We start from the raw sequence: 14163 nt of genomic DNA, 5'->3' as shown, positions 1-14163 counted from the left end.
TTTAGAATTTTGGGTAGAGATTTTATTGACACCGCTTAATTAGTTTGTTCAACTTGTTTTTCCTTCCTCATTTATTGCTATTTAATTTACATGAGTTTGTCTTTGGAATTATGCTAAAGAAATTATGTGATTGTTGAATATTTTAGAATTTTAATCTTTACATTTGTATTATTTAACTATTAAAACTTTATTAATTAATTTTCTTATATTTTTTATATTATTTTGGGAGGGGATTTGGAAGGGATTAGGAATTTGGAGGATTGACATGCTGTAATTTGATTTGCGAAAAAATAACAAAATTTTTCTTTTTTTTTTTATCTTAACTCATCATTTATTATTATTTTTTCACTTAGTCATAAGTGACACACTATTTCCTCTCTCATTTCCACTCCAAAATTTTCTCATCTATCGCTCCTCTTAATTTAAATGAGTTTGTCCTTTGAAATTATACTAAAGAAATTTCGTGATTTTTGAATATTTTAGAATTTTAATCTTTACATATTTGTATTATTTAACTGTTAGAACTTTATTAATTAATTTTTTAATATTTTGATATTATTTTTTTATTGCTTACACATTAATATTTTATATAAAATTCATTATTTGATTTGATTTTATATAATTAATATTTTATAAAAAAATATCATTTAAAATTATAATTTATAAAAAAAAATCTAGATATAATGTTGTGATAACGAATAAAATGCATGTCACCTAAATAAATTTGTACCATATTTTAGAAAATTTTCTTATTCTGTTTGTTTACTAATTTGTATAGATTTGGTTGAAATCCTACTTGTCCCGACAGTCCATAAAAGAGTTATTTTAGTTCCAAATGTTAAATATATTGATGTGCCTAATTAAAAAAATTTCTAATATTTTATGTTGATTAATTAAAATTTGAATAATTTATACAATAATAATTTTGAAGATAACACAATTTTTTTTTTAGATTTTCACTTTTATATGACATCTTCACAATAAAAGAATTATTTCAATTCCAGATGTTAAATATATTGATGTGGCTAATAAAAAAATATTTTGGGAATGATTAAATTTTGAATAATTTATAATTATTTTATTTTTTTTTTTGTATAAATGATCGGAGTGTAAAAACTTGAAAGATATGTTTTTTTATCACTTAATTATGAGTGATTCAAATATAACAGTTTTTTTAAAATAAAATTTTATTTTATAAGATATCTTCACAATTTAATGCATAAAAATGTGTTTGATCGTTTACAAAATCATAAATAAATATATATTTTTTTTCAAATGGCTCCATAGTAACAAAACTGGGCTATTTTTATGAATTTATGGCCATTATGATAATGGTTTGAATGTAAATAATTGGAACGGGCTTGCTTTAATATGAAAAGAAAAAAAGAATGTATATATAGGTAGCTGTTAATAGACTTGACAATTTAGTCAAAAAGCTATGTATAAAGGATTTATGTAATTATGAATGTTTGACTACTAAGTCAAAAACAATTACTACGGGTGACTTAAATATTATATTATTTATTTTGGGGATAAGAATAAATCAAATAGTAGTGAAGAATTATAACTCAATTATAAAACACAATAACATCTTTTTCATGATCATGAGTTTGAGGTTTTACTTTCCTACCCTTTATAAAAAAAATATTTAACACTTAGACTTAAAAATTGTTTATTGAACAAATTAATTATGCACAATTTTTATTATTAGAACATGGGTAATGTGAAGGTGATAAGTACCCATTGAATATATATATATATATATATATATTTTGAAAGTACTAAAAAGAATGATCATTGCAGGCATACTAAAAGAAATAGAGAACTCAAATAATAATTAAGCAGCGTAGTCATATTAATTCCTTTAATTAAATAATATTCTAGATTTAACTTTGGATCTAGGGAGCTTAATTGACATATATTATATAATTAATTGAGAAAATCCTAAATAAGCTCCTGTAATGTTTTAGATTTTGATATCCATTCATAAACATTTATCTTTGTATTTAAGCCCCTTAAAATTTAAAATTGTTTTATTTTGAATACACTTAATTAATGCTCTTAATTTTATTTTGATAACTATTTGTTTGAAATGAAATCATAAAACTTAATGTTAGAGGATGTGGAGATATTTCTCTATATTGCTCATTTTATCGTTTATTCAAGAACCCTAAATATGAAAATATAAAAATAAGTGAAGGACTTTAGAGATTATGTTAATGGATGGTCAATCTAGTGGTGCAAACAATAAATGGTATGGGGGTATAATAACTAGAAATAATTTAATGATGGATGGATCCATCTAAAATGCATGCATGCGCATATGTCTGCTCATACATGTGATGCCATACGATTTTCTACCTCGTAATTCGTATACCATAAATTCTAATCTTAATATTATAATTATTACTTAATTACAGTACTAATAGTCTAATACTAATTAATTTTGTTTGTATAATCACACCATAAGCAGATCTAGTTATAACTTCTAATTATTAATTAATGTTAATTAGTAAACTCATAAAGTCAAACGTTCTATCATTTTGGAGTTATTTTGATGAACTTAATGCTATATATCCCCTCATTTTGTGGGAACTTTGTATTTTGAATCTGATTTTTTTTTTTTTTTATGGTCTATGTTGTAATATAATAGATAATAGAATAAGATCCAACTTTATATCGTCAAATTTACATTGGTTATTTAGATTTTATTAAACATAATGTAAGTTTTTAAGACGTCTTCACAACATAATGAACCTTATCTCCAACCAATTGATCAACAATTTGTTCCTAAGGTTTAGACAACGTTTATATGAGTAATAATTCGATGTCCTTTAAATGAAATGATTTTGCTAACCAGTTCTTCCACACTACACTATTATCTTTGTTCTTAATTAAAATAAAGAAAGATATTTTCTAACTTACTTTTTTTCACATTGACTTTTCTAAAAGGAACCCTAAATTTCAAATTCTTCAAAACGCCTTTGTCCAAACTGTGTCTTTGTACCCACCTCAATTCAAAAATAGACAAATCAATGGAGTAAATATTTTCATAAAGTAGTAGGGCACAAATGATAAATGCACACAAAAATCTAATATTTTTTCTTTTGAAATAAAATTATTTTATATAAGTGAAACATAAAAATGAATAACAAAGTAAAAACAAAATGGAAGACAACTAACCGGATAAACAAAATAAAAAGTGAAATAAACTTTAATAATGTCTAAGTTCATCCAAGATAGGTATAAAATCACATATTGAAAATCACATAGTATATATTTTTATTGAAAATATATGTGTCATTGATAAAACATTTAAGATGAATCTTATTTGTAGATCTGATCTTTTTAAAATAACATTAATCGGTATAAAATTTATGTATTTTTCCCAAAAGATCCAAAATTTTAGAAGCTCTAAATAGTCAAAGTCATGACCCAATCAAGACTGATATATAAATGACACCCTTCTAAATATCTTTTCCAATAAAAGCAAAATAATTCCCCCAAGAAAAAGGATATTGCAATAAGAGACTATGGCAGACTACTAGGCCAATTTGAAAAATACAACACATTAATAATAATAATTGTTTTTCTTATCTTGTAAGATTGCATTATAAGTAATTAATGTTTTACCAGATTAGAGATAGAGAGAATGGGGTTGCTACACTTGTACTTATATTGCAATTTAAGCAAAAACTCCTTGAAAACATATATATACCAACTTCAACTTATATATATATATATATATATATATATATATATATATATATATATATATATATATACTATATAACTCTTCAAGTTTAATTCTATATATATTAACTAAGGCTGCTCATCCATTGCTTTCTTTGACTGTGATATATCGACTTCATTCTATTATAATTAATCCATTCTCTTATTTATAAAATCATTTTCTACAAGACTTTATAAAATGTGTGTCAACAACAATTTGTAAAATGTGTGCCTTAATTATATGCAATTCTATTAGCATGTTTTTTTTAATGATAACATATAATTATGAATTATTATAGCTAATCTAATTAAACTACAATTTTTTTTAAAAAATTATAAAAGAAATGATTAACCTTTTGTATTTAGTTCTTCATTTATAATTACATATCTTTAGTTAATTAATATCTGGTTTTACAAGTTAAAGTGGAATCATGAATATAAAGATTATATTATTAATTTTTTTAATTAAAGAAATGATAATATATAAAATAAAATGGTATATGTATAGTATTACTCATTGAGTTTAATTGGGGAAACTTCATTTAATTAATAAAATTAATGTGAATTCAAATGACTTGGGAAGAGATCTCACACACTATGCGTGGTTGGTAAGGCATTTCCGGGATCTCTCTATTTATAAATAATGATTATTATTTTTTATTAACATCAATTATTTTGCCTACAAATTAATCTAATTTTATATTATATCATATTATTTTGACTATACAAATGAGTATATACCAAATATCAATATTCATCTAATCGAATTTGAACCAAATATCAATAATCATCGAATTTGAATGTATCAAATTTGAACTAAATATCAATAATTATCGAATTTATTACATGTAATTAAATAATTTGAATTCAATGATTTTCAAATTATATAAAAAGAATTGTGAAAAATCGAACCAAATTAACAAATTAAAGTGAGAAATAACGATGGTGTGAATATGTGATATTCTTAGTGGACATGTAAAAAGTAAAATAAAAAATAATTACCATATATTAATTGACTTAACTGAATATAAAAAAATATACGTGCGAACAAGGCCTTGCATTCTGTAATATTGACTGCTACCATCTTTTCCTATGCCTTAATTAATTAATTATTAATAAATAATGAATCTCCCTTTCTCTCTCTATATTTCAATTTCTCTTTCATTTAAAAGCAGGTCATGTCTTCTTCCTTCCATTGCCGGGAGAAGTCCAAGCGAGATGATGCCTAAACCGCCATCGCGTTTCCATCTCCAAACCATTCTACTGCTAATTCTCTCTTTCTCTACATTCTCCCACGCCGCCGATCGCGGCGGTGATCGCGCAGCCGTTTTCACTTCTATCTCTCAACAATTTAGAGAAGCACCGGAGTTTTACAACTCCCGCGACTGTCCCACCGTCTCCGACGACGACGGTTTGTTCTGCTCTCAGAATGCAGTCCACGTCGCAATGACTCTCGATCTAACCTACATTCGAGGATCCATGGCCGCCATTCTCTCTGTCCTCCAACACTCTGCCTGTCCACAGAACGTTATTTTCCATTTCGTAGCCGCAGCAGACGTCTCTCTTCTCAGAACCGTCATCGCTACTTCCTTCCCTTACCTCAAATTCGAAATCTATATCTTCAATTCCGCCGCAGTTGCCGGCCTCATTTCAACATCAATCAGATCCGCACTCGATTGTCCGCTTAATTACGCTCGAAGTTATCTCGCAAATCTTCTCCCGTTATGCGTCACTAGAATCGTATACCTAGATTCGGATCTAATCCTCGTAGACGACATCGCTAAACTCGCCGCTACGCCTCTCTACGGCGGTGCCGTACTCGCTGCCCCTGAATACTGTAACGCGAATTTCACTTCCTATTTCACTCTATCCTTCTGGTCAAATCCTTCTCTATCCTCAACTTTTTCCGATAGAAAGGCATGTTACTTCAACACCGGCGTGATGGTGATCGATCTGAATCGTTGGCGGGACGGCGATTACACGACGAAGATTGAAGACTGGATGGTGCTTCAGAAGAGGATGAGGATATACGAATTAGGTTCGTTGCCGCCATTTCTGTTGGTATTCGCCGGGAAAATTGCTCCCGTTGATCATCGATGGAACCAGCACGGACTTGGAGGTGATAATTTCCGGGGACTTTGCCGGGAATTACACTCTGGTCCTGTGAGTCTGTTGCATTGGAGCGGGAAAGGAAAGCCATGGGCCAGGCTTGATGCCAGTCGGCCATGTCCTTTGGATGCAATTTGGGCGCCATACGATTTGCTGAAAACACCATTTTCGCTCGATTGATAATTGAAAAAAAGAGAGTTTTTCTGTTTGGAGCTAGCTAGCTTAGCTGTTGGCTTATTATTAGGTGGAGATAAAAGACAAAGTAAAAGAATAAAGCTTCTTCTGTAAATGCTGCACAGTAAAGTGGAAGTTGAAGCAGATTATTTCAATTAACTGAATCTGCTAAAGGAAGAAGATGATGATGACGTGTCATCTCGTCAAACTGCATGCTGTCCGTTTCGTTAGTAGAGAGAGAAAGAGAAAAAAGAGAGGGAGGGAAAACTTTATTTTTATTATTTTTTTTTTTCAGGTAAGTAAGATAGCATTGAATTCTTAATAATCACATTACGATGATGATTATTAATATTGTAAATTACTACTTCTTACTTACTACGTTACATAATAATAATCCACATTATATATTAAATGTCCATTAATTAATAATTGCAATTACGAGAGAAGAGAATTTTTTTTTATGGTCAACGTACATACTCTCTTCTCTCAGTCAAATATTACAATCATTAAGTTTAACTAATCTTTTATATATATATTTATAATCTTTAATTCCTCATTAATATGAAAATCAAAGTTAATTCTTTACTTTTGTTAATATTTTAAAACATGACAATAAAAGATATACATGAATACACATGTATTAAACATCACATCAACGGTATGAAAAACTACATAATATATTTTTTTTAAGTTTAATAAACTAATTATAGTTATATTAAACTTTTAAAGTTACTTTATACATTTGAATCTTTATTTCTTATGAATTTTACGAGTAAGCATAAATCTCTTTCGATATCATATTAAATAAGTCTATGGCAAAACATTTTTCGTCTGGTTTAATTAAAAATCAATGATAAAGTAAAAATGAACCAATATATGTATTATAATAAATCATAAAATTAACATAAACAGTGTTTTAGCCGACTCTTTAATACGTCTAAGTTGATTCGGACACTATGGTCCTATAAGAATTATTATTATTATTATTTTTTTTAAATGTTCATTTTGAAATTAAATATTTTTGTGGGTGTAGGTATTAATTATAGATAAAGTAGCTGTTACGTTTTAGTTGAAAGTACAAACTTAATTTATTATATACATCATGCTGAGTCTAATTTATGAAGCATGATCGAAATCATATGCTGCTCATGGTGACGTCATTACAAGGAAGGGCAGGGATAGGTGGTAACTCTGAACTTTTGATTTCTGGCTGAATTTGTAATTCTTTCTTTGTCATCGTTCTATTTTAGCCACTAATTTTTTAATTTATTTAAGAAGTTAGTTGAAAACTCGTTATCTCATTTTAATTTTAAGAGTTTTAAGTGAGAATAAAATATTTGACATTTCGTCTTTAACACTTCTGATTTTATCACTTTTAAAGTCTTATAATTGTTGCACAATTTATGATTATAATTATCTCATTTGATATTTTTTTTGTTTTACTGTAGTGGAAGGCTGATAATATTTGTGTTTTCTACTCAGATTTCTCTTAACATAATTTTTTTTATATATAAAAGTATAAAACTATGACATAGATTATATCATACCGTGATTACACAAAATTGAGCGGAAGAAAAATGATAATAAAAAATTCCTTGAAAAATATAGTAAGGAGTTTTTGCGGGTTAGGGTTAAAATTATAACCTGAATTATTTAAAAATAATGATGGTTAGTGATTTTATGAAGATATATACTATTTTTGATAAAAATAATAATTAAAAGTATTAATATATAAATAAATAATAATAATTTAAAATAAATAATATTTTAATATTTTGTTGGATAAATTTAATAAGTGTAAATGAAATAAAGTTTCAATGTTAATATACTTCTTCAGGGAGGGAAGTTATAAAAAAAATATTAATATTTTTTTTTCTAAACTAAACTAGCTAAATTTCTTTACTTATTTTTTTTTATTAAAAAATGTTTTATTAATTTTATGATATTTTGTATTTTAATTTTTCTCTTTCTTGATTGCTGTTTTTTTTTTTAATTTTTTGGTTAAGTTGAACTTTTATTTATTTTTCTCTCACAAATACATTTTTATTGGTTGCTCAGCCTCCGAAGTGTATTAACTATACAGATTTGACTCACTAGCAACATACGTGTTTGGCAGGAATCAAATGATGAATCATGCATTGAAACCTATTTAATTAGAAAATTAATAATTGGATGAAAACCACCACTTTAATTTTATTTTAATGACAAATTGATAAATAATTCAATCCTGGCATGATGTTGGCATGGGTGATGGGATTGTTAGCCTTGTTTGGCAATCATTATTAATATAATCTAAAAACTGCTATTTTTTTTTTAAACTAAAACGATTCATAAATACACCGTTTTTTTTTTTAACCAATAGAGTGCGACTAATCCCGCGAGTTAAACAAATAACCCCCAAACACACTTAACATTTAATCAGTTGCAGAACTTGCCGTCTGACGGACTCGAATTCAACACCTCATTATGGAGGTCTGGGAATATCCACATTTTGTTGCCGCTGTTGCCCCTAGGCTAGAAGAGGGGATACCTCAATGTAAGTTTGATCTTTAAGTTAAAAAAAAAAACCTGTTTGATAATTTAAATTTTAAATAAAAATCTCTTAAGAAATCTAAAGATCAAAACGTATCATTTTCTTAAAATGAAAATAGGCACAATTAAAAAGGAAGATTAATAGATCATTCATGAAAAAACAAACCATAATAATACAAGTCATATAATTCATTGAGCATTACTATTATTATTATTATACATTTTAAATATTGAAACTATATTCATTAATTTATAATTTTATAAGATTCCAAAAAAAATGTTTGGAATTATGACGTAATTAGTCATTAAAATTTCAAAAACATCATAAATCATATTAAATTCTCAAAAACATTGAAGGTGGGTGAATTTTTTTATAGGTCCGTCCCATTGCCTTTTCAAGTGTAATTTAAGTTAGTCTGAACCATATGAGCTGTACACATTGTTAAGATATTCTTAATTATTTATTTAAATTTTAATGAATTTAAGATAAAAATAATATTTTTCTAAAAAATATAGTGCAAGGGCAAAAGATTTCAGACATAATTAAGGTTTTTTAAGTCAATTTATTTATAATGATTAACTTATAGATTGTAATAAATAATTACAAAAAAACCCTTAATTTTGAACTACTTTCCAATATTTCAAGTCTTTATTTTATTAAGACACCCAAAAAATGAAAGAAAAATATTATATAAAGTGAGCAAAAAAGTTAAGATATGATGTTCTTATTTATATTTCTCAAAACATATGGTATTATAATTCACAAAAATTATAAGTTTTATCCTGAAATCAAATAATTTTGATTCAAAATTGTTCATGGTTGAAATAGATTATTTTTTTATGGTCCAAATTAGATGAAAAATGTAAAATATTGTTCAATTAAAATGATATTTTAGGTATGATATTTGGACATTTAATATGGTCTCAATTTGTTCCAGTCAAGTATAGTTATAACATTTAAAAACAATATTTTAGTTATTTAATTTAGATAACTCAAATAATTTAATAATTCATTAGGGTAACTAGTTCAAATGTCAAGAGTTTAAGAGATTAAATGTCACGTATATCATTTTCACTTATAACGTTTTAAGTTGAAATCTTATAAAATCATATCAATCTATACTTGCTAGTTTTAAGTTACAGCAAACTAATTTCAAATAATTCACCTATTTTTAAGAATTGTTTTTTTTCCCATAGTTTTCAAAGAAAAATAAAACTCATTAAATCACGACTTAATTTATTAATTAAAATATTTTTAATTTATTTGTATTGAATTTACTATAAAAAACATTTTAGTAATTAATTTTAAATACAAAACAGTTCATTAATGATCAAACAAAAGAAATAAAATTTTATATTACTAAAATGTTTTTCTTTTAATTTTTGTAATACTTTTGTTTGAATTTAAACAACTAATCATTTATATCATTTTGCCTGAACTATTTAAACAAATCTTAAATAACCCATTTTATTTACCAAACAAGGTTAATAAACCTATCTATATAAAAAAAAAACTTGAAAACCCCAAGATCAAACTAGCCCTAATAGGTAGTCACAACTTTTTTCAAATAACCCATGATTAAACATGTATCTCCCGTTGGTTACAGCTATTTGATAAGAATGGAAAAGGAATTATAAAAGTAGGCCTAAATTAGCATATGTATAATAAAATGATAATTGAGGGATATGGGTATATAGTATTTGTATGGGTGATTTGTGGCGGACATATTTGGGAGTAAGTTCCTACTGCGTACGGTCGGTAATGGACCCATGTTCAGAACTTTAGGACACGATAAAGTCTTCTCCCAATGATCTCAAGGTCCCACTCCCCCATCTCAATTTACATCTTTTTAAACCAGACATAAACCTACTTCATTCCTCTTTATTTATTTTTATTCTTTTAAAGAAAAATTAAATCATGATTTATTTTCAACTTCATTCTCATTATTAAGACAAATTGAAAACTTAATTTCTTACTATGATATCTAAAGGACTCAATGATAATACTAGCTTGGTTTTATGTCTTGCCAAGTACCACTAAACATATTTTTCTTAATATTCAAAATTGTTATATTGTGACGTCACCCATTGTAAAATCTTGATAGAAGGCACAAACCTCACTAAAATAAGTACATTATTTATTAATTTGGTTCTTACTAATAAGAAATAAAAAAAAAAAGCATGCAAAGGAAATCAAAAAAAAGAAAAGAAAATAAAGTTATGTTTGTTGAAAGATAGAAATATTTTTTTTTTTTTTTTTTTGTAGAATGTTGGGTTCCGCTTCTCCTTTGGAAAGTGCGACTAATTCTCATTGGTTAAACACATATCCCGCAAACTCACTTAACCATTTAATCAAGCGCATAACTTGTCACTTGACGGGCTCAAACTCAGGACTACTTCGGGATAATGAAAATATTTATTTGACCTGAATATGATGAAATTGAGAAGAAAGGGACCAGTGAAGGCTAAAGCCCAAAGGGGAACTTGGACCATGCTAGCTAGCTAATTACTAGTGTTAGATCGAGCTGGTGCTATTACTTTGATTTCTTCTCTATGGATAATCACAATTTTAGTTTCTATTGTAAGGTGACATATAAGTAGTAGGTTTTAAAACTTACAAATATGATTAGATCGATGATCGCATTAACGACTCCTCGTGCCTTTTACGAGACACGACACTAATTGAAACGGTTGTTGGCCTCATTGATAGACATTGTATTTTTTTATTTATTTATTTTTTATTTCTTGTTTCTTCTAGGAAAACCAGTTTATTTCTATAACAAGTCTTTCTCGAACAAGTTGTTAGAGGTTGTTTGATCCAATTTTAATTTGAAATAAAATATTGGATTTTAGGAAATTTTGTTTCGTGCCCTTGTCTATTTTCTTTAATAAAAAAAGTATTTCCTCTATTTTTTTTAATAAATATTATTATAATGATTACTTAATTGTTTTTGCTGAAAATAATCTTTGTATCGATGATAACATATCATATTAAATGGATATCCGGCGACAAATGGCAATCGCGCTGATATAACCGTCTGATAATTAATTAATTAATTAGAAGTTTCTTAAGGTCGAATTGCCAAATGTCTTATTATTATTATTAATATTTGTCATAAGAAAAATATGATTAATAAATTTTTAGAATCTTGTTGTTGTCGGTCGAGGAATAGTAGCAATATCCAATTAATTAACTAGAGCAAAAATGTCAAAGCCTAGGGATTTATTATCTACATATGGACTACATCAAAATGATTGAACCATTCTACCCACCACACGCTTTAAGAGGGGTAAGTTAATTTAGTAAATAATGTTGAGAATTAAAATAATATTATTGACTTGTTAACCTATAGTTTTATTTATTTATTTATTTATTTATTATTTTTTAATACTTTTAAACTGAAATTTTCAATATTTATGATAGCTCAAGTAGAGAATCTTGATTAAGAAAGTAAAGATCATTCCGCTTTAAGTTGGAGTAGTTATTTAAAGAAACATAAATTCATCTTGGAGTAGTTATTTAAAGAAACATAAATTCATCCGGACAGGCTTCTCAAATGTATTTTTTGTTTGTGAGTCAGCAAAAGAAAACGAGCGAATAAAATTAAGATAAAGAATGATTGATTAATTTATTGGTTCTATAGAACCAATGACTTTTGATGAAATGAAAAAGACATGTTTGGAGGTATTCTTCATTTCAATCTAATGACTGGTTACAATATTTCCATTCCAAAACATTATCGATTTGTCGGTGGTCGGAGAGCACAAAATTCAAAGTGGAATTTTTTTCAACTACAATATTTCATCCCAAAAGTCATAAAAAATTATTTAGGTCTTGATCTAATAATACTAGCAGAAACAAAACATTTTTGTCAATTTGTGTTTTGGTAAATATGTGAATTCTTGGTAATGCTGAATGTCACTTTTTTTTCCCAAAAGTCATAAAAATGATTTAGGGTCTTGATCTAAGACTAGCAGAAACAAAACATTTTTGTCAAATTGTTTTATTTGGTAAAAATGTCAATTCTTGATAAAGCTGAATGAGTCCATAAATATTTTGGGCCTTGGGACATGATATTAAGGCTCACTTCCATGTAGCTCAAAAATTCATTACATGAAAATCGAAATAGATAGTTAATCTTATTAGGCATTATATTATTTAAGACATTTTTTTTTTACTTAAACTACATTTTTGTTGCTACTACCAACTTATCTACCATCCAAAAATAATTAGAAAAAAACACACAAAAACAATTCCGTTGCCGGGAATCGAACCCGGGTCTTTCGGGTGAGAGCCGAATATCCTAACCAACTAGACTACAACGGATTTTGATTTTGTAATACAAACTTAAATAAATGATTAAAACAAAAAACTTCTGCAGTGAAACAGGCTGTTGGTTTCTTTGAAAAGCTACCTTAATGAATTGGATTCTTGTATGTCGCTTCATAATCAACGCAACAAATAACTTTTCCGTATGTCTATTTTACTCCATTATGGATAGATAGAATTAGTATAAGCAATGTAATGGCTTTGATGATTCAAGTTCTTTTTCTAATAGGCTTTGAGTTTAATCCAATGACATAAAATTTTTGGTGCAACTGATCATGTCTGTTTTTTGTTATAGTTTGAGTTGATGATTTGAAAACTATTACTCTCTTCATAAAATGAGCTTAAATTTGGCCAAGTAGTAGTTCAACATGATGATACTGATGGTGTTAATTTAATTGCACAAAACCTAGTTGAATTGAATCTCAACGAATGAAAATCGAAAGTGTCACAGTTCAGGATTTCAGCTTCCTTAACTCACTGTAGTTTGAGTTTTTTTCACTTAAATGAGCTTAAAAGATGTTTTTTAAATAAGAGAATCTTCCAGGAAAACCTGTTATGAACAATTTCCGTGTTTTGAGTTTTGCATTTGAAATCATATATTTTTAAAACAGCTGCAAACTAGAAATTAAAATGAATTCACTGGTTTGAATTCGATTTTGACATTGATGTAGAAATTAAATGTAGCCATTTTACTCAATGTTAAATTTTATATGATGATCGGCTTTGTTTGCATTTAAATTTTATATGATGATCGGCTTTGTTTGCATTTAAATTCAAAATCACTTTCAAAGACATTAAAAACAGTAGGCTGCTGCCCCTGTTTGTTCTATTTTCTGGACAGCCTCCTGCTGTATTTGTTTTGCAAAAGTTGAAGTTCAAAGAAGGTTATGTGATTTTTTAGTGTCACTTGTTATGGCTAAACGAAAGAAAATGATTTTAAAGTTGGACTTCAAAGCTGAAATTTCAGAAACTTAATTTTTTTTACTTCAAGTGTAGCCTTTACTAAGATGTTTGCCTAACAATAAAAATAAGTTTTTCGACTAAATTTGATTTCTTCAACTTTCCTTTGAATGATTTGGTGATTTGCTTTGATTGATCCTCATTCTTGAATGACTTAAATTATGAAATTCAATTCGTGCCTTAATTAGTTATTTGACAAAATCTAAAATTTCAGAATCTGACTGCAATCTTTTAATAAATTATAATATTAGTTCTGAACAATGGAATGGACTCATTTCCCAACTTCAGTTCTCTTATTTCTGAAAAGAATTCAGGCCATTCTTTGG

At 27.2% G+C, this 14163-nt stretch overlaps 1 protein-coding gene and 1 non-coding gene across 2 annotated transcripts; one reads left to right on the top strand and one right to left on the bottom strand.

The window, feature by feature from the left end:
- Positions 1-4908: 4908 nt before the first annotated feature.
- On the top strand, positions 4909-6400 carry LOC124928637 (probable galacturonosyltransferase-like 1). Its single transcript, XM_047468872.1, has one exon. It carries the CDS (start codon positions 4951-4953, stop codon positions 6019-6021), a length of 1071 nt encoding a protein of 356 aa, XP_047324828.1. The 5' UTR covers positions 4909-4950; the 3' UTR covers positions 6022-6400.
- A 6401-nt stretch (positions 6401-12801) lies between these two features.
- Positions 12802-12874, bottom strand: TRNAE-CUC. The gene has a single exon. It is a non-coding gene; the product is annotated as a tRNA-Glu (tRNA).
- Positions 12875-14163: the final 1289 nt, after the last annotated feature.

The sequence above is a fragment of the Impatiens glandulifera genome, chromosome 3 (assembly GCF_907164915.1).
Source record: "Impatiens glandulifera chromosome 3, dImpGla2.1, whole genome shotgun sequence".
In the NCBI taxonomy this organism is placed as follows: domain Eukaryota; kingdom Viridiplantae; phylum Streptophyta; class Magnoliopsida; order Ericales; family Balsaminaceae; genus Impatiens; species Impatiens glandulifera.
Note: the sequence above shows the minus strand (reverse complement) of the source record. Positions and strands in the feature narration are given on the sequence as shown.

What these genes read in the sequence shown, in the direction of transcription:
- LOC124928637 (XM_047468872.1), top strand. Translation starts at nt 4,951, where the DNA reads ATGATGCCTAAACCGCCATCGCGTTTCCATCTCCAAACCATTCTACTG.